This window comes from Lotus japonicus, chromosome 3, assembly GCF_012489685.1.
Source record: "Lotus japonicus ecotype B-129 chromosome 3, LjGifu_v1.2".
Lineage (NCBI taxonomy): Eukaryota > Viridiplantae > Streptophyta > Magnoliopsida > Fabales > Fabaceae > Lotus > Lotus japonicus.
In genome coordinates this window covers 78,896,144-78,919,513 of record NC_080043.1, presented here as the reverse complement: position 1 = coordinate 78,919,513, position 23,370 = coordinate 78,896,144, and the positions used below count along the sequence as shown (strand labels likewise).

Here is a 23,370-nt window from a genome sequence, read left to right as displayed (position 1 = left end):
TTACGTTCATCCAGGAGATGGACCTTCTACGGTTTCTGTCACACCAAAGCTGACGAGTTCAAATTACCAGACATGGATGCGTTCGATGCGAAGGGCGTTGAGCTCCAAAAACAAGTTTCGGTTCGTCGATGGAAGTATTCCAGTTCCAAATGCGGATCATCCTCTTTTCTACGCTTGGGACAGGTGCAATAATCTAGTTCATACTTGGATTATGAATTCTGTTACATCTTCAATTGCACAAAATTTAGTTTACATTGAGAATGTGATTGATGTTTGGAATGAATTGAAAGAACGTTTCTCACAAGTAGATTTGATTAGAATCTCGGAATTGCAAAGTGAAATTTATAATTTGAGGCAAGAATCTTCAACTGTTACTGATTTCTTCACTGAATTGAAGACTCTATGGGAAGAAATCGATGGTTTTAGACCACTGCCAGTGTGTATTTGCAATGCTAGATGTCCATGCCAGGGTCATGCTAGGTCATATAAGGATCAAGACTATATAATTAGGTTTTTGACTGGGCTGAATGAAGAGTTTGCTACTGTTCGTTCACAGATCTTGTTAATGAAACCCTTACCAACATTGAATGAAGTTTTCTCTATGGTAATCCAACAAGAGAGGCAATCAGGTTCAGGAAATTCAGGACAAGTAGTAAATGAATCAAGGTCTATGCTTAATGCTATTGATTCTAGAAGTGGTTATGGAAGAGGTAGAGGTTATCCTCAAGGGAATCAGATTTATGGTGGAAGGAGTTCCACTCCTGCTTCTAATTCAGGAAATGGAAGAGGATACTATCAAGGTTCAGGAAGAGGTAACAGAATTTGTTCTCATTGTGGAAGGACAGGCCATACCATTGATACTTGTTACAAGATTTATGGTCTTCCACCTTCTTTTAAGTCTAACAATTCTGGTTCAGTGAATAATTTTCTCTCTGATGATCACTACAATGGTGATCATACCTTTTTGACTGAGGATAATCAGTCTACACATTCTGATGTTAATCAAGCATCACATGCTTCTCATGTTTCAGTTCCTGGTTCTAGTTGTAATGCTGCATCTTCTTCCTCAGCTTCAGCACCACAGATTCAAGGATTCACACCAGATCAGTTTCAGAAGTTGTTGAATTTGATTCAAGGAAATGATTCTCAGTCTGTCAATTCCACACAAATTAACCAGTTGAGGATTCATGAGAATCCGCACAATGTCAATCAGTTTAATGTTCAGCATAAGAGTCATGAAAATTCACATGTGACAGGAAAAGGTAGAACTATCATTTTATCCTCTTATTCTACTTCTGCAAAAGCTTGTAGCTCTTGGATATTAGATTCAGGAGCTACTGATCATGTGTGCTCCTCATTGGACCTGTTCCATTCTTTTTCCAAGATTAAACCTATACATGTTCAATTACCAAATGGTACTCTGGTCAAGGCACACTTGGCTGGTATTGTTGTGTTCTCCCCCTTATTATCCATCAAAAATGTCCTTTATGTACCAGAATTCAGTTTTAATATTGTCTCCACCTCCAAATTATGTGAACATTTGTCATGTGTTGTTCAATCCTATTACTCACATTCATTGATACAGGACCTCAATTCCCAGAAGATGATTGGTTTGGCTAAACAAGAGGGAGGATTGTACTACTTGATGGTTGATGCACAAGAAAGGCAGTCACAAGATCAGAGGCAGTCACAAGATCTGAAGGTACAAGCAGACTTGGTGTCACAAGATCTGAAGGTACTAGCAGACTCAAAGATAAATACAATTACCACAGCTACTTCTACAGTAATACCTAGTTCAGTCATTTGGCATTTTAGATTAGGGCACTTGTCTAAGGATAGGTTGCTAGATATGACTACAACACATCCTTATATCCATGTAAATAAGGCATTAGCCAAGCATTTAGTATGTGATGTATGCCATATGGCAAGACAAAAGAAGTTGTCATATTCTCTAAGTTTGAATAAAGCTGTGAAACCTTTTGATCTGCTTCATTTCGATATCTGGGGTCCTTTTTCAACAACAACAGTTCATGGCCATAAATATTTTTTAACTGTTGTAGATGATCACACCAGATTTTTGTGGATTATTATGCTAAAACAAAAATCAGAAGTGCCTTCCAAAGTTCAGGATTTTGTAACTTATGCTAAGACTCAATTTGGTGCTATGGTGAAAACTATTAGGACAGATAATGGTCCTGAGTTTACTCTCCAAAGTTTTTATGATTCTAGTGGTATCATTCATGAAACTTCATGTGTTGAGTGTCCCCAACAAAATGGGAGAGTTGAGAAAAAACACCAGGACATTTTAAATGTAGGAAGGGCATTGTTATTTCAGTCTAAATTGCCAAAACATTACTGGAATTATGCAGTTCAACATGCAGTTTTCTTAATTAATAGGGTGCCAACTGTGGTTCTACAAAATAAGTCTCCTTATGAACTTTTGTACCACAAACCACCAGATTTAACAGATCTAAAGGTTTTTGGATCTTTGTGTTATGTGTCAACATTGCACAATGCTAGGCAGAAACTGGATCCACGAGCTCGAAAATGTGTTTTCATGGGTTATAGATCAGGCACTAAGGGTTATGTGGTGCTTGACTTATTAAGTAGATCCTTGAGTGTCTCCAGAAATGTGGTGTTCTATGATCATATCCTTCCTTATCAGCAATCAGAAGCCTTGTCCTGGACTGTTATGACACCAGAGAGTGCTAGTGTTGAGATTTCATCTGATTCCTTAGATGCATTCACCACTCCAACAGAGATTCCTCCATCAGAGAAGACACCTTCTGCAGTTGTTCAGCCTGCATCTGACTCTTCTGATCAGATAAGGAGATCCACAAGAGCTAAGCATCAACCGTCACATCTCAGAAATTATATTTGTCACTCCTCCTCTTGTGAAGCTGGGCCAACATCTTCAGGTAGTAAATATCCTATCTCTACCTATATGTCTTTTTCCAATTTGTCTATTCCTCATCATAAATATGTTATGGCCATGTCTCTTGAACCTGAACCACACACTTATGTTGAAGCATCCAAACATAAATGCTGGGTAGATGCCATGAATTTAGAAATTTTTGCATTAGAGGCTAATGGCACATGGAGCTTAGTATCTTTGCCACCTCATGTAATTCCTATAGGTAATAAATGGGTTTACAAGATCAAAAGGAAAGCAGATGGCACAATAGAGAGGTATAAAGCCCGTTTAGTAGCTAAAGGTTATAATCAGATTGAAGGGTTAGATTATTTTGATACATTTTCACCAGTTGCTAAGCTTACCACAGTACGAATGGTTTTAGCCCTTGCATCTGTATACAATTGGCATTTGCATCAATTAGATGTAAACAATGCTTTTCTTCATGGGGATTTAAATGAGGATGTGTACATGAAGGTACCAGAGGGAGTATTTTGTACTGATTCTAGACAGGTTTGCAAGCTTCACAAATCTTTATATGGGCTTAAACAGGCTAGTAGGCAGTGGTATGCTAAGTTGACTAGCTTATTAGTTGCTTGTGGCTATACACAAGCTCATTCTGATCACTCTTTGTTCACCAAAAACAAGGGTGAGTGCTTCACTGTCTTACTCATATATGTGGATGATATCATTTTGGCTGAGAATTCCTTGGAAGAATTTGCAGAAATCAAAACAGCACTTGATACTGCCTTCAAGATCAAAGATTTAGGTATCTTGAAATATTTTCTTGGCTTAGAAGTAGCTCATTCTGCTAAGGGAATCTCCTTATGTCAGAGAAAGTATTGCTTAGACCTGTTACAAGATTCAGGAGTTCTGGGCAGCAAACCAGTCAATACACCTCTTGATCCATCCCTCAGGTTGTCTCAAGATGGGGGACAATCCTATGAGGATGTTTCCTCATATAGAAGACTTATTGGGAGGTTGCTTTATCTCACCACAACCAGACCAGATATTACCTATGCAGTCCAACAGCTGAGTCAGTTCCTTTCAAAACCAACCTTAGCACATTACAATGCAGCTCACAGAGTTTTGAAATACCTAAAAGGGAGTCCAGGCAAAGGGTTGTTCTTTCCAAGAAACTCAGCAGTACAATTACTTGGTTTTAGCGATGCAGATTGGGGAGGTTGTGTAGATACAAGGAGATCAGTGACTGGATATTGCTTTTTTGTTGGTGAGTCACTTATTTGTTGGAGATCAAAAAAGCAACAAACAGTGTCAAAGTCATCTTCAGAAGCAGAATACAGGGCTCTAGCTTCAGCTACCTGTGAATTGCAATGGCTTACTTATCTGCTCAAGGATTTACAGATTGAACTAGTGAAGCCTTCAGTCATATATTGTGATAATCAAAGTGCTCTTCACATTGCAGCTAATCCAGTTTTTCATGAAAGAACCAAACACTTAGAAATTGATTGCCATATTGTTAGAGAGAAATCTGAAGCTGGGTTGATGAGATTATTACCTGTGCCTTCTAAATTTCAAGTAGCAGATTTCTTTACAAAGGCACTATCAGTAGGTCCTTTTAATTTCTTATTGGGCAAGCTTAGCATGCTAGACATCTATCATGCTCCAGCTTGTGGGAGGCTATTGAATAAACAATCAGAAGCATCTACTAGCAATGCAATTACAGCTACTGGACAACTCAGCAGTGCCAACTCAGCATAAAACAGTTTTGGAGGCAGCTATTACTAACAAACTAGGGATTACTATATTGTGTAGCAAGGTCATAGCATAGTTATGATACACCTTCTTCTAGATAGTATAAATAGACTCTAAAGCTATTTTGTATGTACCTTTTATTCATTCAATAGATTTTTCTATTCAGTTCATCTCTTTTCTCTGAATTTTCTGACGAGCCATAGCATGATAGTCTCTTAGTGGTTGGCTCTGCCACTGAATTTTGATTCTTACTCTTCCAATGTAAAATGTAGAAGCACAAAATTGTGGAGTAGATCTCCTGTCTATAGGAGAAACTGTCTAATATGTAAAAAAAAAATTCCCACACAATGACCATGATCACTGTACAATGTACCTCACGTAGGAGCTCTTTTCGGGCATTTCTCAATAGGAGTATGATGGGTTAATAGTTAATACCCCATGAATTTACATGCCTAGAGTGATAAAATGATAAAATAATAGAAGAGAGAAAAATAATATATGCCATGTGTATACTGTGATAAGGTCCGGGTCCAATCTTTGTAAAACAAAGAAAAAAATATAAAATATAAAATTATTAATTTAGTCCTCATTTGATCTTCTTTCTAAAAAAAGAAAAATCAGGAAATGAAAAAAATTAAATACATAACAAAATCCTAATAACAACAAAAATAAATATAAAAATAAATAAAAGTTGAAAACACAAAAATAGTTGTAAGCACTTAATTTGTCCACTACACAATGGTGTTTTGTTTTAAGCGTAAAGCTATAAGAGACAGAAAAAAATGAAAAATAAATAAAGAGGAAGGTGTGAAATGAGTCCCTTGTTTGAATGATTTTTTATGTTCATTTATAAATTTCATCTCAAAATGATTAATTTAGAGTAAATTGCACAAGTTTTTTTGAATAAGAAAATTGTGCAATTTTAATATTTTGGGTGTATTTTACACCATTGAAATAATTTTGAGGTGGTTTTTGTCTGGTCGAAAAGCTTGAGCAAATTTTTACTCTTATGAACACTCCAACAGCTAAATTATATATTTACTAAGTCATTTTTTCCTTAGAAGACGTAGTCAAGATGTTGTTATTACATATTTTCAAGGAATACGTATTCAAGAACTCATATCAAGAGATGTAGGTGTCTGTTTTGAACGCTAGTAACATTTAAAAGATATTGTTGTTAACTACAATTCTTATTATGTACACCAATAAGTAATTCTAATGTTTAGATAGTTACAAAAACACATCACAAAGAAAAGTTGAAGTTTCACATCAAAAGTCAACATTTGGTTAACTACCAATTTAGTCTCATATTGGACAAGTTTCTACACTCTTCCTTCTTCTTCACCTATATAAAAGGAGCTCTCTCCACATCTTAGACATCTGATAAAATATAAGACCAATGTCTAAAATTGACACTCCTAATGCTTATGCAATGTTAAATTCATTGCTTTTTTTTCACAAATTCATCTTAGATCACGCTGGTTCAATGCTTCTATAAGGTTAAATTTGTTGGAGGTGCAGTTAGTAGTTGAGACAGGTCTTGACCTTCATTTATAAATCTCATCTCAAATTGAAAATTAGAATTTCGAGATGAAATTTATAAAAGGAAGAAAAAAGGTCATCCCAACTTCTGGCTCCAAGCCTCCAACAAATTTGACCTTGTAGTTGTAGCAGCATCCCTCCAAAAACTAAGATAAGAATGCGAGCATTGCACTCGCGTGATCCATCCAAAATGGTCTTATATTTTATTGGATTCTTATTATATTCCTAAGGAGTGGAGAGAGCTCTCTTTATATAAGGGGAGAGCGTAGAAACTTGGCTAATGTGAGACAAATGGATAGTTGACCAAATGTTAATTTTTTATGTGAAGTTTTAACTTTTTTTTCTTGGCAATTTTGATGTATTTTTTAACCATCTAAACATTAGAATTACATCTTGATCTCTGTAATAACAATTGTGGATAACATCTTTTAAATGTTACATGTCTCATGCAAAACAGACACATACAAATCTAGATATGAGTTCTTGAACACCTTCATGAGCATGTTGGAGCAGCATCTTGACTTTGTCTTCTAAGGAAAAATGACTTAAGTGAGAGCGAGAGCATCTGAGTTCATTTAAGAGAGACCGAGACTGAGAGCAATGAGAGATTGAGAGTATCCGATCCGGTTTCAAATACCAACGAGAGATCGAGGGTGAGAGCTATAATGTATGTTGAAAACAAGATCAAATAGATACTGAATGTCGAAAGATTGAACAACACAAATGAGAGTGAGAGCAAGAGGGCGACGAGTATGAGAGTGAAAGTGTGTTGCCGATGAATGTGAGAGCGAAAGCAACAACGAGAGTCTGAGAGTCAAAAATGTTCTTCAATGAAGAAAAGAGGGCGCGGTTTATTGTAGAGAGAATTCTAATTAAATTTTCTAAAAAAGTTATCGTAGATTTAGTGTGATAACCCGTTGCAGAAGATTGAACTGATGATCACTCCCCCACTCGTTGACTTGGCAACGTTGATCATCTTTGAAAAGTGCATTCTTTTTTTTCTTTTCCCCTTCATAATAATTTCCCCCCTTAAATGAACAAATAAAGGGAATGTAAATTGTCTCATAACAAGGTGCAATTAAGGTCTTGCTAGCTAGTGTAAAAAATTTCAAGGGACAGGACTGGGGTCCCTTAATGAATATACTTAAGTTCATCCTTAGCATCCAAATAATTTATAACTGGAAGCAACCATAGGTTCTAGAATAATTATACAAATAAATATTTTTTCATACAACTGATTAAAGCTTAGTTGGAATGTCTAGATAGTTTACAAATATGTATCTTGTATCATCTGAATTCCCAGTTAGGCTTTATAGACATTACCTCTTCTTCCTTTATGCATACATCAGGTCTGTGAGACTTGAATAACTCTAATGCAATAGATGTCAAGCGAGAACAGCCACTCAAGTACAAAATGGTGAGACTTCTGCACCCATCCTGTAAGGCCAGCAAGCCACCATCGGAGAGATTGTGGCACCGATTAACATGCAGTCTCTTCAAATTCCGGCAGTATAACCCGACGGCCTGCCATCCAGATATCCTAACCTCATTGCATAATGCTAAGTTCCATTCTTCAAGTAGAGGACATCCTTTTGCAATTGCAACAACAGAAGTATCAGAAACAGTTCTGCACAGCCGAAAGTTAAGGATTTTGAGGCGCGAGGAAAATCCTATTCCGGACAAGGGATCTCCCAGAACAGACCAACTTAAACAAGACACATCTAGATATTCCATGCCACCACCACTAACAATTCCCATGACCCCTTCTGGGGTAAGCTTGCAAGACTCAGCCTCTACACATGCTAGAGTTTTTGAGCAGCCACCAAAGCCGATGCCGGTTATACTATCACAGTGCGATATGTTGACTGCCTGAAGCTGGCGACAATGCTCTGTAAGAGTTTTTAATCCTTTGTCTGATATTTGTGTGCAATATGAGATGTTCACGCATTTCAAAGATAGGCAAGCACTTGCTAAAGTCTCTAGCCCCTTATCAGTAACACCGAGACACCGGTAGAGACTAATTGTCGTCAATGAGGGGCATCCAGAAGCAACCAGGGAGAGCCCATAGTCAGTGACTTTGAAACAACAATCTAGATAAAGTTTTTGCAAATTTGAACCATAAGTTAGCAAACGTGTCAGTCCTGAATCACTCAACTCCCTGCAACCACATAGAGATAAAGACTCTAAATGTTGAAAGCGCCTCAGCAATCTATGGAGATGGAATGTATGGATGTCAAAACTCTTTCCTGATAGAGAGGTACGAGTTAATACAGTGAATGAACACTCAAATTGCAGTGACCGACGGTTGAAATCTTGAATGTGAAGCCATCGGCGGCAAGTCAGGCCAAATGATTCACGATCAGTCCGACTATCTAAAGCATGGAAAATAATCGTAAGGCAATCGTCCGGGAGGTGCATGATGGAGGTAGTACAATTGCTAGAAAGATCTCCCATGTCAACCTTTTCAAGACTCTTCTGAAGGCTGTAGAGATCGAATCTTTATGATGAATTTTCCCTGAGAGCTAGATGAAACGGAAGGCTCAAGTCCACAAAGAGCAGGTGATTCTCTACAGTAACCATAACCAATATGAACCCCACATTTGCGGCAAAGCAGTTTAGTCTTTGAAGAATTAAACCATGAGACAGGGAAACAACTTATTTCATCAACCTGTGTAAATCGGCTGAGATCAACTGAAGCAAAAGAGATTGATCCCTTTTTAACAGATCTCTTATATTCAGATGCAATGTTAGATGTGATTCGATTTGAGGATGTCAAGTTCAGAGGATATCCACAAGAGCCACAACTGTAATAATACAAATTACAGAAACAGAATAAAACATCTACAAATGTCATGCATTTTACAGAAGTGATCATGAAAGATCAAGCAGAAAAATTCAGCAAGCTGAGTTGTGCTCTATGCAGAATAGGTAGTCAACAAATTTTTCTTTCATTACGTTTTATAATAAACTTGCATAACCAAATTTATATTATTTTGTTAATAGCAAATGTGAAACAGACATTACCCATATAGTGCTAATTAGTAAGACTGTGCAAAAAACTCAACTCTACTGAACCAAATTACTTACAAAATAATTGAACCGATCCGTTTCATCTCCACTTTATTAGTTTGAGTACCCATTTCATGTTCCAGTTCGGGTACCCGTTTTATCCAAACTGAAAAATCTTACTCATTCGAAACAATCATTCTCGTTGATGTGGAGACTCTTATTTCTGCACATCAAAACCTAATCCCTCTTTGAAAGCTGAATCAAACCCTAATCTGCAACATGAACCCCAATCTACAATTTCTCAGCAATTTCTACATTCTCAACGATTCCACATTGTACTCTCCTTCATTCCTGTCTTCATTCTATGCTATTTCATTCTCTGCGACTCGCGAATCCATTCTCTTCATTCTTGTCTCATCATTCTCCTTCATCTGCAATTTCAAGCCTAAGGTACTTACTCTTCTCACTCAGATCCTTCGTTCTGCGATTTCACCCTCCATCACTTGTACTTAAGTTCTCCATCTCAAATCACAAGCCACAGCGTTCTGACTACTTAGTTCAGTGTCCTCGCGAATCACAGTGTTAGCCTCATTAGACCTGTGCAAGTTTGCCACTATTTCTCTATGCTTAATCAATTTGTAAGAGGGTTCCAATTAATTAGTATTATCTTATCTCTCTCTGTTTATGGGTTTATACTTTAATAGTCTCATGCAACTTGGTGTTAAACATCAAGGACCAAGTCAAGACAACATTCAGATAAACACCCACCTCAGTTGACAATGGGATCAGAAAATCTAGCCCTGGAAATAAACTGATCCAATGGAAAATTTTGAAACCTTAATGACAAATAATGTGAACAGACAAACAAAGACAGCCAAAGCATACAAGATTACCTAATCAGGCAACAAGAAGCAACAAAACATGCAGCAAGAATCAAAACCAAGAAAGAAATAGAGAAGAATTTGCAAATTACATAAACCACCATAGCATATAAAGCTAATATTAGTGTATGAGAAAAATAACTAAGGAATTGTTGGAAGGAAATATAAGAAAAAAGAAGGGAGGGAGAATGACCAGTAAGAGACATCAGCTTGTGACATCCTCTGGTTGATGTACGATGATGATCAATTCAGCAGCAATAGCCATGCTCATCCATTCTCCAAACTGTTGGGAAGAGATTGAGAGTTTAAGGAGACCAGTTTCTCTTTTTCTTCCACCTATGATATCTCTTCTGTTTCGTTTCTTTGCTCCTCTCCTACCTCCACCACTTTTTCTACCCAAATTAAATATTGCGTGGTCGGTTCTATAATTAAAAATTTAAAACTCATCCACCAAACCAAATAAGTCAAAGTAAATCTCATTTGTAATACACTCTAGCATAACTGATAGATATGATAGATAGTTAAATTGTACTTAGTTCAGAATTTTTCTATGAAAAAATAATTTGTTGGAAGAAACTTATTTACTTAACGTGATATTAAGACACTCATATTAATATCATAATGTATGGAATATATTGAATAGCCAAAAATCTAAGTTTTGTGTGTGCATCAATTGGAGGTGAAACTAGTGAAAAGAACATTTTCCTTGTTCTTTAGATGTAACCAATAGATGATATCTTAATCATAAATTTGTTCTTAATTTAACAAATAGCCATAGTTTATTGATTGCCAGCGATACATAGTTTAATTGTGGACGCGTTTTACTTATATAAAAATAAAATTAAGCACATCAGTTTTTTAAAACAAAACAAAGTGTCGACGTTGAAAGAAGAGTGAAAATTCGTTTACTTAGCTCGGGATAGATAGATATTTACCAAGTGAGGCATGTTCCTGCAATTGTTAACTTACTCACGAAAGGAATCGTGTAGCAGTAACTATTCATGCATCATGTATGGACTTAGAGTAATGATATATACACACCTCATTTTTAAAACACTTCATTTCCACCTCTTTTTGTTTCTATCTCTCTCCTCTTATCATCTATCACATCTCATACTTTCTCTCCTACTTACGTGGTTTTTTGGTAAACAAATATCCTCTTAGTTCGACTAAAGGAAGTTTAGATTCGGGGTCCTTTTGAGAAAACGCTTTGCCAAAGTGTTGTGTGTGTGAATGCTTTTTCGACAACACCAAGTTGGTTTAAACAGAACTGAATTTCATTACACACGGGTCAATTACAAAGAAATCACATACATCAAAATAACATAAAAACTACAAAAAGATGAAGATCTCGACAGGGAAATGCGTAGAAGAACTGGGGAATTAACAAACTTAAATGCAAGAAAACTAAAGCGTTGGTTCTGCAACATACTCCTCCATCATCACGTTTTGCTCTCTGAGTCTCATTGATGCGGACGTTTAGAGCTTTTTGGTGAACTTTCGGAGTTTTGAGTTGGGAACCTCTCTTTCTGCTGCTGCTTCTTCTATTTATAGTGCTGTCCTTGCCCACGTTCTTGGCGGTTTTTCTTGGGTGCATGATGGCTTCGTGGGTTTTGAATTTTGGCGCCATGCCCCACGTTTAGCCGCTGGTCTTCGAGCACGTTACTCTATTGCCACGTGGGTGGTTCTGAGTCGTGGGCAACCGTTGCTATTCGTGGCATCGTGGGTATATGCACGTGCTTGTAGTTACTTGTTACTCGGTAACTGCCTTTTCCATTAAGATGATCGAGATTTCTTCATCTGCTGAGTTTGTCGAGATATAACTCTTACTAACTTGACTTTGAGGGGCACCGTATGCTGAGTTGCCGGTTTCGCCATAGCCCTTGCTGTCGAGAACCCACCTTTGCACCATGATGTCGAGAGTCGTAGTCCTCGTAGTTTTTAGCTTAACATCTCCCTTACTTTTTCTTTTCTTCCTATCTCTCTCATCATTTCACCTCACACACCTCAAAAGAGAGGTGTGTGAGTAACATTACTCATGGACTTATCAATCATGCTGCCCATTGTTGTCCATTTCTTGTATATCATGTCATGTGTTTCTTTTTTGGTGTATGGTCAATCAAGGGTGCTAGCCTGCTAGGGTAACTTTAGGTACTTGTGTATAGGAGATGGAAGCTAAATAAAGAAGCAAGAGAGATTCAATGAACAACACATATGTGGGCAAGAATGAGTAGAGTTTGGGTAGGGTGCTATAATGTTCATTTTCATATTCACATTTTTTAAAATTATATGTACTCGTCCTCATATATGCATGGTCAACAATTTAAAAGTCTACCCTCATATTCTCAAAGTACTTATATTCATATTCATTATTCATAATTTAACTAACTAAAATATAACTTTTATTATTTCCATTTTTCAATAGGAAATAAAAATATAATTGTTATTATAAAAAATGTTAAAAATATAAAATATCATCTAAAAACTTAATAAGTAAAATCATTCAACAAAATTTATTTATTTTTTAAACCAGTAAGCGAAAAGTTAAAAATTTTAAATCTATAATCTTAGATTTTTTAATATAGTCATAAAGTTGTAAGCACTAACTTACCTATTTCAAAAACAAATAAGAATAAAAATTAGTGACAGTAAATAGTAAAATATTAAGACCTTATTTACTCACTTATTTAAAAAAAAGTTTTTTTTAATGAAAAAAAAAGTAGGTTGGAAAGTTATAATTTTAAGTTTGTTAATATACTATCAAAACTATAATAAATTAATAATAATAATGATGATGTGTGTGCGTATAGGTGAGTTGGGTGCTATAATACTCACGCCCACATTTTTTGCGGATATATATCTATATCCAATCGGATATATATCTATATCCAATCTCATACCCATCTAGCAAACTTTTACCCTACCTATGACAGGTATTTTTCACAACACCTACGAATTTTGAGACCCATCTCATTCTTAAACGCATAAGAGGATTTACATATAGCAATGAGCCATGTAAGAAATCATAATAAGAAACTTGACCACAAATTTTTATCTCAAACCTTAAATGCGTGTCTAGTTTCATGATTTGCGCTTAATCAAATTCATACTCACTCATAAGCTAAAACTCAGAAGTTAAAAGTTCACTAAATGTTAAAAATTTTGTAGTTAGTCATTTATCGTTTAGTACTAGTCAATGAAGCTGTTGATCGATAAATTAAAGAATAATGCTAACAAACTCTCACCTTTTCATCACCTTTTAAAAACACTACTTGTACACCTTTTTTTTGTTTAATTACAAATACCCATTTCTTTAATTACAAAAACCCTAAACCCCCATATTGAGCTCAGTCTCTCACTCTCACCTTCAATGGCAACGTTCACGATGAAAACCGCAACCAATGTGCTCCACAGTCACCCCAATCAGCTCGCCTTCTTCTCCAATGGAGCCAGTACAAGGAGCAGTGTCCCCATTTCGCAGAAGAGGAGATCGCGTTCGTTCCCTATAGTGTCAATGGCTGCCACACCGGTTCAGACTTTTCTTGAAAAAACCGCGCCTTCTTCGCCTCAGAATGCTGGCATTCCAATTATGGTGACTACCCATGTTTTTTCTAGCTTTTGGGTCCTTGTTTCAGTGCTCAAGTTTTTATCTTTATTTGGTTTACCCTACTTTCTCAAATGCTGCTATTTCATATTGCATTGCTTCAAATTGTGAGGGAGAACCTTGTTTTTATTTTACCTCAAGTGAGGTTCATTTCAATAGGAAAATCCTCCCTTTATTGCAGATAAAGTGGATACTTTCTCAAATGACTAGACACCTCAACATGCCTTATTTATTAACCCACTAACTAGCTATTATTTTGTTAACTAACTAAATCTATTATCTGAAGGTGCCTATCATGTTATTTCAATCTCTTCACTCATAGTTGGTTGCTAGGTGAATGAATAGATTTAGTGTTTCAATTTGTACTTAGAAGATAGAACACTGCTTATATCATTGCTTCTAAATTGTTATGAGTCAACTATGTACCTCAAGGTGTAGAATTTTATGACTTTCATTAAAAAAAAGAGATTGGTCTTAAAATTTTGGGGTTGCCGTTTTATCTTGTTTGATTCTAAACCAGATTCACCATATAAGTATTCTCTGTTTGTTTACTTCTATCATATGTAACATACTAAACTCTGTATTTTAACACATAATGCGTAATCACTTCTGCAAGCGTCAATCTTCCGTCAAGTCTTACTCCTCTTAATTTTCCTTTTCTATTTCTTGCCTCAGCTTTGTTATTTTCACCGACTTTAAAGCTTTTTCATTTGAATGTGGATATCTTTTACTTTTGGGTAAGACCACAAGGTGTTCCCATACCCTATGGCTGTGAACCTAATCCTCACTTGGGGGTGCTTTTTTAATGACTCCTACACGAGTGAAGTCCGCTATACAGAAATCTGTTTCCTTACCGAGTCATAATTTGTTGTTTGAATATCCCTAGTTTACATGCTACCTTTAATAAAAACTAGCTGTAAGACATATATATTTATGTAAGTTTGTGCTACACGTCGAATAAAGTCCGCTATGCAGAACTCTGTTTCCTAACCGATCCATAATTTGTTGTTTGAATTTCCCTAGTTTACATGCTCACCTTTTCAAAAAACTAGCTGTAAAACACAAATAATAATTTAAGTTTATGCTATTCAGGTTAATGCATGTACTGGAAAAATGGGAAAGGCTGTCATTAATGCGGCAGAAGCTGCTGGACTGCATGTTGTTCCTGTGTCATTTGGGTGTGAAGAGGAGTCTGGACAGACTTTTCAGGTCTGCGGAAAGGAGTTTCTTGTGCAAGGTCCTTCTGATAGAGAGAGTGTGCTTGTATCTATCCTTGATAAATATCCAAATTTGATTGTTGTGGACTACACAGTGCCAACTGCAGTTAATGGTATGTACTTTGAAGCATATTTTCTCATCATTGGGTGGAAGCAAGAACTTAATCTTTCCTCCCTCTTTCTCGCTCTATCATTTTGTTTTTAATGTAAATTATGAATATGTCACATTCAACAAAGTAAAGGAAAAAGCACATTTTACAAAGTCATATATTTTCCATGCCTTCATTGTGATTTATCTTAAAATGTAACTCTGCATTTTTTTGGCACAAAACTTTATACATTTTAAACACAGGAATGGAGAATATTATATTCCACAGCATAGGGTATGTGGGCTTTTCTTGTTCTTCTCATAGATCAGTTCATGTTATGATTCTGCAATTCCAGACATGTGTCCTGACTTAATTATACAATCTTGGATTATGGATGTTTTATGAAGACTCTAGTGGTCTTGCTGCTAATTATGAATTCTTTCTCATGTGCAGGCAATGCAGAATTATACTCTAAGGTTGGGGTGCCCTTTGTGATGGGGACCACTGGTGGAGATAGGGACTTGTTGAATAAGACTGTTGAAGACGCAAAGCTTTATGCTGTGATTTCCCCGCAAATGGGAAAGCAGGTATCTCATAATTTCGGGGAGCCTTGCTCATTTTTCAATTTTTCCTTTATATACTCCCTGTACTTTATCAACCTTATGTTCTATACTTGTTTCCTTTAGGTAGTTGCTTTCCTTGCAGCAATGGAAATTATGGCAGAGCAATTTCCTGGAGCCTTTTCTGGGTATTCCTTAAAGGTAATTCTTACTGCATTGACATTTCAGGGGCTTTGGGAGGGTTTTGTTAGGAACTTCGAAATCCTAACACACCCCTTGAATTGTCTCCGCATAGTCTGATGTGATGGTGTGTGTGGGGGTGGGGGGGCTATGTCATCTTGCATCAATTTCAATTCTATTCCCACAGAAACTAAATCTGACTAAGGCAGTAAGGCTGCATGAAGCTTATTTTATAGCGTAAGCATTAGGCAGGTGCTTGGGTGTACCTACCTATATGCTGTATTGAGCTAATTTTCATAAACTGCTTAGATTAGCTTACTATAAGCTGCTTGTGATGCAAGTAAATCAGTTGCTCAAATTGCTTACTCTAGCAATGCTTGTTCTGGAGAGTACTGTCTTGCTTCTTGTATTGGAAAGAGAAGTTGTAGTTATACTGAAATTATTACCAGACCTATTGCCAAGCCAAAAAGTATGGCATTATATTTTTCTCTGAACACAAAATTGTACACCATACCCTATTTTGCTACTAGTTCTATGATTTGGCCGTTCTTTGGGATTGTGTTTTGGTCAGGGAGAGCAAATCTTGCTTATATGAATGCTAAAGAAAAAGTTAAAATCAGACTAGGTTTCATGAACAATTAGCTCAAGTGTTTCTCTTCTTTTAAATAAGCTTCTGTTTTATGTAATGTTAAAATCTGATGCATTCTTCCAAGATTGTAGGTTTTGGAGTCTCATCAAGCAAGCAAAGTTGATGCATCTGGTACTGCAAAAGCTGTAATTTCTTGTTTCCACAAACTTGGAGTATCTTTTGATATGGATGAGGTGCGTTAGATCATACTGCATGGTTCATTATGGTACATCACAGTTTTGTCTCGACTGTCCTTAAACTTCTCTCTTGCTGAACATGTATGTCTTGCTGAACATGTATGTCTTACTATCAGTTGTAGTTCACATGGAGGTCTTTCTGGTTTAATCACATGCTACTGCTAGTTATCAGTACATTTTTTTGTAGGTTGTCCTGTTTAGTGCCTCTCACTTAATTTTGCTAAGATGATGATATAAAATTAAGGTTAAAATAACGTGCTTAACTTCACATTGGCTGGCTCACAATCTGCACTGAAAAATTACCAGTGTTGCCATTCTTTTCTTTATACAGATATCACCGCTGTAGACTTTGTATTAGAAGGACTACGGATTCTTATTGGATTTATTTTTTTAACTTTAATTCTTTCCAATGAATTTTTTAGATAGAATTGATCAGGGATCCCCAGCAACAACTTGAAATGGTGGGAGTCCCAGAGGAGCATTTGGCGGGTCATGCCTTTCATATGTATCATTTGACATCACCAGATGATACGTAAGAGTAAACATTTTCATTTTAATCTCATGTTCTGTTATACGTCTTGACATATTTCTTCCTGTCAGTCACTAACTATATCTTTCTGATGTTTCTTTTAAAAAATTGTTGCAGAGTTTCATTTGAATTTCAACATAATGTTTGTGGTAGATCAATATACGCGGAGGGCACTGTTGATGCTGTAATTTTTCTTGCTAAGAAGGTTCGTATTCTTCCATTTATCCATCTTAATCTATCATTAGGTGTGTTCTTCATTTTAAAAAAACATAACTAGTAGGGTGTTGTTCATCACCCTGAACTGGATGTCATTAGCCCCAAAGCAAACATGTCATACCATAACACTACAGTCATGGTAGGAAAGCTTTATAAGTTTCTGATAATTATAATATCATCACAATATGTCATTCTACCATGCTAAGTAGTTATCATGAATTATACATAAACCATTCGCCGTCTTGAGTCTGAATTATTTGCTGTATGCAGATTGCAGAAAAGGATCCCAAGAGAGTATACAATATGATTGATGTCTTACGAGAGGGTAGCATGCGATGAATTTTTCTCGGGAGTCAGATGCAAGATGTCAACTTCGGGAATTGGTTAACAAGATTTGGCATTTAGTTGAGTAACTTTCATCTTCTGTCCATTGTTCTTCTCTGTTCTGTTGAGGAAAGCTTAGGGAGCGTAATACCCTACTATGTATTATTCTGAATGGTCGAAAACTACATGATGAGTTTTTTTTTTTTTTTAAATGAATTTCAACATTTTTGTTTAGTTTGTCATAACTTTTGTTAATCATATAAACTCCAAAAGCTGTCAGTTTTATATTCCACCTGAAAACCGTATAAACCGGTCAGCTGCATGAAATCTTTAGACAGTTTGGCCGGGTTGTAGCCAACATTGATTTTTTTATCACCCCTCGCTTAATGTTTGTTTGGAAATATTAATGAGAAAAGTAATTTCAATATGAAATTTAGTTATAAAATTTCACTATTGATTGTAATCCATTGTAAAAGTTACTTTTTATAGCTTCATTCCATAATTGATTTTGAAACTAGAATTAACTTTTAAAAAATAGATCATGATATTCTCATGTGAAAATTCTCTCATGTTCTCTCATGAAGAAATTTTTGTACATATTTCACTCTCTCTCTCTTCATATGTATGTATTAAATATTTATCAGTGCGAGTGTGACCCTTTAAATATTAAAGACCAAAGAGATAAATACAATATTTAACTTGAGATTGTCATGTGACATGATTCTGATCTGAAATGAGAGAAAACAATAACAAGTCGGCTAAACCAATCTTAGGCTATCAAATTGTGCACTACACTGACATGCAAATTGCAAGCTGCCCAAGGTAATAATTAAGCAAGGATATTGTACACCCCATAATAGAGATACCTACTCGAATCCAAGGTTAACCTTATTTTTTTCTGTCAATAACGTTTAGCACTCCAGATTGGCTTAAAGAAAAATGTAGAAAAGCCTAACATCATCTTAGAGAAAAAGATTGAGAAAGTTCTGTAAAATATCTGAATGTATTAATTAATTGATTCTCAGTTACAAATAGACTTATATATACAACAAACTGTAACAAAGTCTTAAACACACGTGTATAAAATATAAAACATATGTGCATAAAACTAACTGTCTGAATGCAAACTCTCTCTAACAGCGCCTGCAAACTCAAGGAGGATGAGTGTGCTGTTAACTCAGCTTATTCTTTTTTGCAGGTGAGTGATTTAGGAGTGTCTGATATCGGTTTTCAATCAATCTGGTCTGCATTTGCTCCCTCAAATGTTAAAGCTTTTGCTTGGGGCATGCTGCTAAATCGGATCCCGACCAAGGTGAATTTAAGGAGGCGAGGTGCCATTCCGGCATAGGTGGATGTACTATGTCCTTTTTGTAATCGTGTAGAAGAGTGTTGTGATCATTTGTTCTGTACGTGCTTGCGGTCTTTTGATGTCTGGAATGCTGTCTATCGGTGGTTTGGGTTTGAAACTGTATTGTCATCTTCATCAGAATCACTTTTTAGCCGGTTCTCCTTTGTTGGCAGAAACAAGAAACAACGGCTTGCTGAGGTAACGGTGTGGATGGCATCTTGCTGGTCCTTGTGGATAACTTGTAACAGTGTTATTTTCAAGGATGGTGTTTAGGACGGTGGTTTGGTTGTGGAATTAATCCAGGTTCGAACTTGGCATTGGTTAAAAGAGAAAGTGAGGGAGTTTCATTATTCATTATATGAATGGAAGTCAAATCCGGTCATATGCCTCTCTTCTCTTTGAATTTCGCTAGGGGCATGAGTTTTTGGCTATTGTTCGTTGTGCGTTTGGAGTGGAGGTTGGGTTGTATTTTTTCTCTTCTGCTATGCATTCTTGGTGTTGGACGTCTATTGTCGTGGTTGCTTTTTGGGTGTTGTATGTTGTTGCTATATGTTGGGACATTCTTGATTTACTTGGAGTAATAGTTTAAGTTTGTAAGGGAACTTAATCTGGTTTGGATTATGCAGACGAGTTCTATAAACTTTATTTATTTTTTTCCTTTCATTCTTTATTCTTCTCTCTTTCTTTTCTTGTATTTGGGTTTAACACCCCTTGTGCTATTTTTTAATACTACCTCCGGTCCTATTTATAAGCACGAAAGATAAGAATTTTTTTTGTCCTTTTTATAAGAACCAAATGAAAGTTTGAGCTATATTAATTATTTTTTTCCCATGATGTCCTTATTAATTCTAACTTGTTAAATGTGTCTCATTAATTATTCTATCTCTTTCCCACTTTCCAACACTAATAACAAAGGCAGTGGCGGACCTTCTTGGTGACATAGGGGAGCCTCAGCTCCCCCATCATTTTCGGAAAAATTTAACGTACTAGTAAGACAGACCATTTCCAGCCATGTTTGAGCTTTCTGGGTGTGAAAGTCGAGAGGAAGACGAAGGAGTTGAAGCAAATTTAAGAGATTACTTTTAGTAATAATAAAAATAATTGAAAGCTACTTTTCTGATGTTTCCAATACTAGCTGTGACAGGCTACATATGCAAGCTACCTCTTTTTTAACATTATGCTAATCTCCTTTTCTTTAATTTTGGATGTTCGTGAAGCCTCTGAACCCAATGTCTTGTCACTTTATTTCTTTTTTTTTAAAGGTTGTTTTTATAATGAAAAGTGAAATTGTAATATGTATTTTCATTTTCAATAATGTTTGATGAAGACCACAAGTTTTAGATACTAAGAAAAATACTAATAAGTCATAAGTGATAAATTTAATAAAAAATGTGATGTGAAAAGAGAGAGAGAAAAAAAAATAAGAGTATGAAAAAATATTGCTACTATTAACGAATGGGGCATTAATGGTTTGGGACTGCTTTTGAGTAAGGATACTCAAAAATAAAAAAATCTATGAACTTCTAAAAGACATCTAATTTTTTCTCTATTTTTTACGTCTATCATATATATTACACATCCATCATTTCTCTCTTTTCTTTTCTTTTTTTTATTCTAAGTATCACTTGTATCTTTTATTTTCTAATTTTTATTAAACTTAACGTGAATTTACGTTAAAGTTATATGGTAAACATAACTCTATTTTTTCAATCAATGTTAAGTTTAACCTGACAAATTTTAACTTCTTTATTATCTAAAGATATATGAAATCAAGTTTGAATTTGAACCAAAATATTAAACAAAACATCCAAAAGTTTGCACAATATACTAGCCCCTCCAAACATTCATGTCAAGTTCCGTCACTGAACAAAGAATAATTTTGAAAGTTTATTTTGATTCAAGACATATTTAATGCATTTTATCTAGTTTAACTACATTTCTTAAACTATGTGAATTTTTTTTTTTTTGCTTATATATAAGACCGGAGGTAGTACAATTCTTTGGCTTACCAAAAAAACCTTAAGTTTGTTTCTAAGCACAAAAAAATGCAAAGGAGACAAAGCTTTAGTAAAAATGTCAGCATATACCTTGGTCAAGGGATGGAATGTGTTTGACAAGCAGACTTTTATTCAGCACGTTCTCTCTGACAAAGAAGATGTCCAACTCCATATGTTTAGTTTTAGCATGTAGAATTGGATTATGGGACAAGGGAGCTGTGTTGATGTTGTCACATAGAATCAACGGTGTAGTGAAAGGAACCTTAAACTTAGTGGGTAAGGATTCAACCCACAAAACTTCGGCTATGTTGGCAAGAGTTCTATATTCTGCCTCAGTGCTGGATGGGCTACGTATAAGGGACTGTTTCTTTGAGCTCTAGACCATTTACAATAGAGCTGTTGAATCACGGATTCAATAGATGAAGGGGTCCAATGGTGTAGTTGAATGGGGTGTTGAATACATTCAACAATGTTGAATGAACAGTAATCGGTCTCACTCAACACACATGACAAAATTTCATTGATTGTTGAAATTTCCAGATTTTTATCTGATCCTAATTATTTGGGGTCAATTATTTCGTAGTAGATTAATTTTTTTTCACCAAAATTCATCTTTTTTTTTGTCTATAAATAGATACTTGATTCATTTGATTTGGACACAAAAAATGACATTTTCCCCCTCTAGTTTTTCTATTTAGCCTCCAATAAACTCTTGTTTGTAGCTCTAAACATATTTTTAGGGAAATGGATCCCAACAGTAACCCTTTTGTTATTAATATATAATCACAAAAACAAAACATAAAAGAAAGTAAGAATATGAAATAAAAGTGGTGGGGTAGGGTGTTGAATTTTATTAAACAAAACAATTGTAGTGAGTAAAAATTGAATGTGTGTTGAATTATTAGGTGGAAGAGAGAAGATGATATGGAATGTAAAAATGAAAAATGAGGGTGTTGAATGGAAAAACGATTGTACATAGTCTTAAATTAGGCCAAAAGAGGATAAAAACCAATGGTATCACAATATGTTGTGAGATGCACTGGAGCAGGGGAGGGTCTCCTTTATAAAGGACAAGATCATCATTGATGGTACACTTAAGGTACCTCAATATCCCTCTTGACAGTCTTCCAATTATCTTCAAGAGATTGAGCAAGAAACAAGCAAATTCATCCTATGAAAACCCAGGCTAAGTCAGGAATTGTAAAACCCAAATAATTTCCTACAGTGGCGGAGGCAGACTTTTAAGTTGACAGGGGCCAAAATTAAATAAATATATATATACAGATTTTTAAAGTCACGTATACACTTTAATTTTAAAAAATTGACAAACTATTAACTGTCATCTAAAGTATTTATCTCTTTTCTCTTCCTATCCCGCTGAGTATACACAAATTTTTATTGTTTATATATTTAGATTTAAGTAAAGAAAATTTCTATCTTGACAAAATGCATGCAAAGAAAATATGGTACTATCACTTAATTTAGAGTATGTAATAAATTGTTTATTGTTAATTTTTTTTAAGAGAGTTGCAAAATTATGGGGGTGGCCATGGCATCTGTATGCCACCCCTGTCTCCACCACTGATTTCCTACCCTGCTACTTTCCCCAAGCTAGACCAAAAACAGCCAAACAAGCCTTGACTAATCCCAAATAGGCTAGGCTGTTCACTGCAATGGAACTTGGTCTTTTGTTTCTCTTTCTCAAGGATGACAACCCATTGGGTGCAAATGGGTGTTTAGAGTCACGAAAAACCCAGATTGAAAAATAAATTGGCACAAAGCACGCTTAGTTGCTAAAGGTTCTCCTCAGAGATATGGCTTTGACTATGGTGAGGCTTTCTCCCCTATTGTGAAACCCGTTACCATTTGATTGATTGTGCTCTGTTAAGGTTTGGTTTTGTGCCTAGTAGGTATGACTGTGACCTCTCTGTTCATCCTTCATCTTCATTCCCATTATGTTTAAATCTCGGTGTATGTGGGTGATATGATAATTACAGAGGACTTTCTTCCCCTAATAGCTTGTTACAAAGTTCAATTCACAATTTTCGCTCAAGCAACTTAGGGATTTTGATGATTTCTTGCCATTTTTGTTTCAAAAGTTGCAAGCATGTTTCTCTCTTTTTCCACACTCAGTAAAAAATAAATTAATGACTTACTGAAAAAAGTTTATATGCAAGATACTAAAGGGACTTCAAGGTCTTATGGTTAGTAACTATAAATTCGGAAGGCATGAGTCTCGCTACATGGATGATCTAAAAATGTATCGGTTCATTATAGGATCATTCATGTAATGCGATTCATACCTACCTAGTTCATGGTCACTGATCATAAGACTCTTCACCATGCTACATACCAACTTTTTTCACTAAATTACCAATATATTTTTACTGATTCATGTAAAAGAGAGAGCCATACTTGAAAC

At 35.7% G+C, this 23,370-nt stretch overlaps 3 protein-coding genes across 3 annotated transcripts; 1 reads left to right on the top strand and 2 right to left on the bottom strand.

The window, feature by feature from the left end:
* Window positions 1-7,313: 7,313 nt before the first annotated feature.
* Window positions 7,314-8,623, bottom strand: LOC130746213 (F-box/LRR-repeat protein 12). Its single transcript, XM_057598766.1, has one exon. The coding sequence runs from the start codon at window positions 8,621-8,623 to the stop codon at window positions 7,457-7,459; it is 1,167 nt and encodes a 388-aa protein (XP_057454749.1). The 3' UTR covers window positions 7,314-7,456.
* A 10-nt stretch (window positions 8,624-8,633) lies between these two features.
* On the bottom strand, window positions 8,634-10,458 carry LOC130746214 (uncharacterized protein At4g08330, chloroplastic-like). Its single transcript, XM_057598767.1, has 2 exons — window positions 10,253-10,458; window positions 8,634-8,973 (listed from the first exon to the last, which is right to left on the bottom strand). Exons 1-2 carry the CDS (start codon window positions 10,276-10,278, stop codon window positions 8,634-8,636), a joined length of 366 nt encoding a protein of 121 aa, XP_057454750.1. The 5' UTR covers window positions 10,279-10,458.
* Window positions 10,459-13,368: 2,910 nt separating this feature from the next.
* LOC130746212 (4-hydroxy-tetrahydrodipicolinate reductase 2, chloroplastic-like) lies at window positions 13,369-17,861 on the top strand. Its single transcript, XM_057598765.1, has 8 exons — window positions 13,369-13,651; window positions 14,756-14,993; window positions 15,423-15,556; window positions 15,656-15,730; window positions 16,430-16,531; window positions 16,957-17,066; window positions 17,181-17,268; window positions 17,550-17,861. The coding sequence occupies exons 1-8, from the start codon at window positions 13,430-13,432 to the stop codon at window positions 17,616-17,618; spliced, it is 1,038 nt and encodes a 345-aa protein (XP_057454748.1). The 5' UTR covers window positions 13,369-13,429; the 3' UTR covers window positions 17,619-17,861.
* Window positions 17,862-23,370: the final 5,509 nt, after the last annotated feature.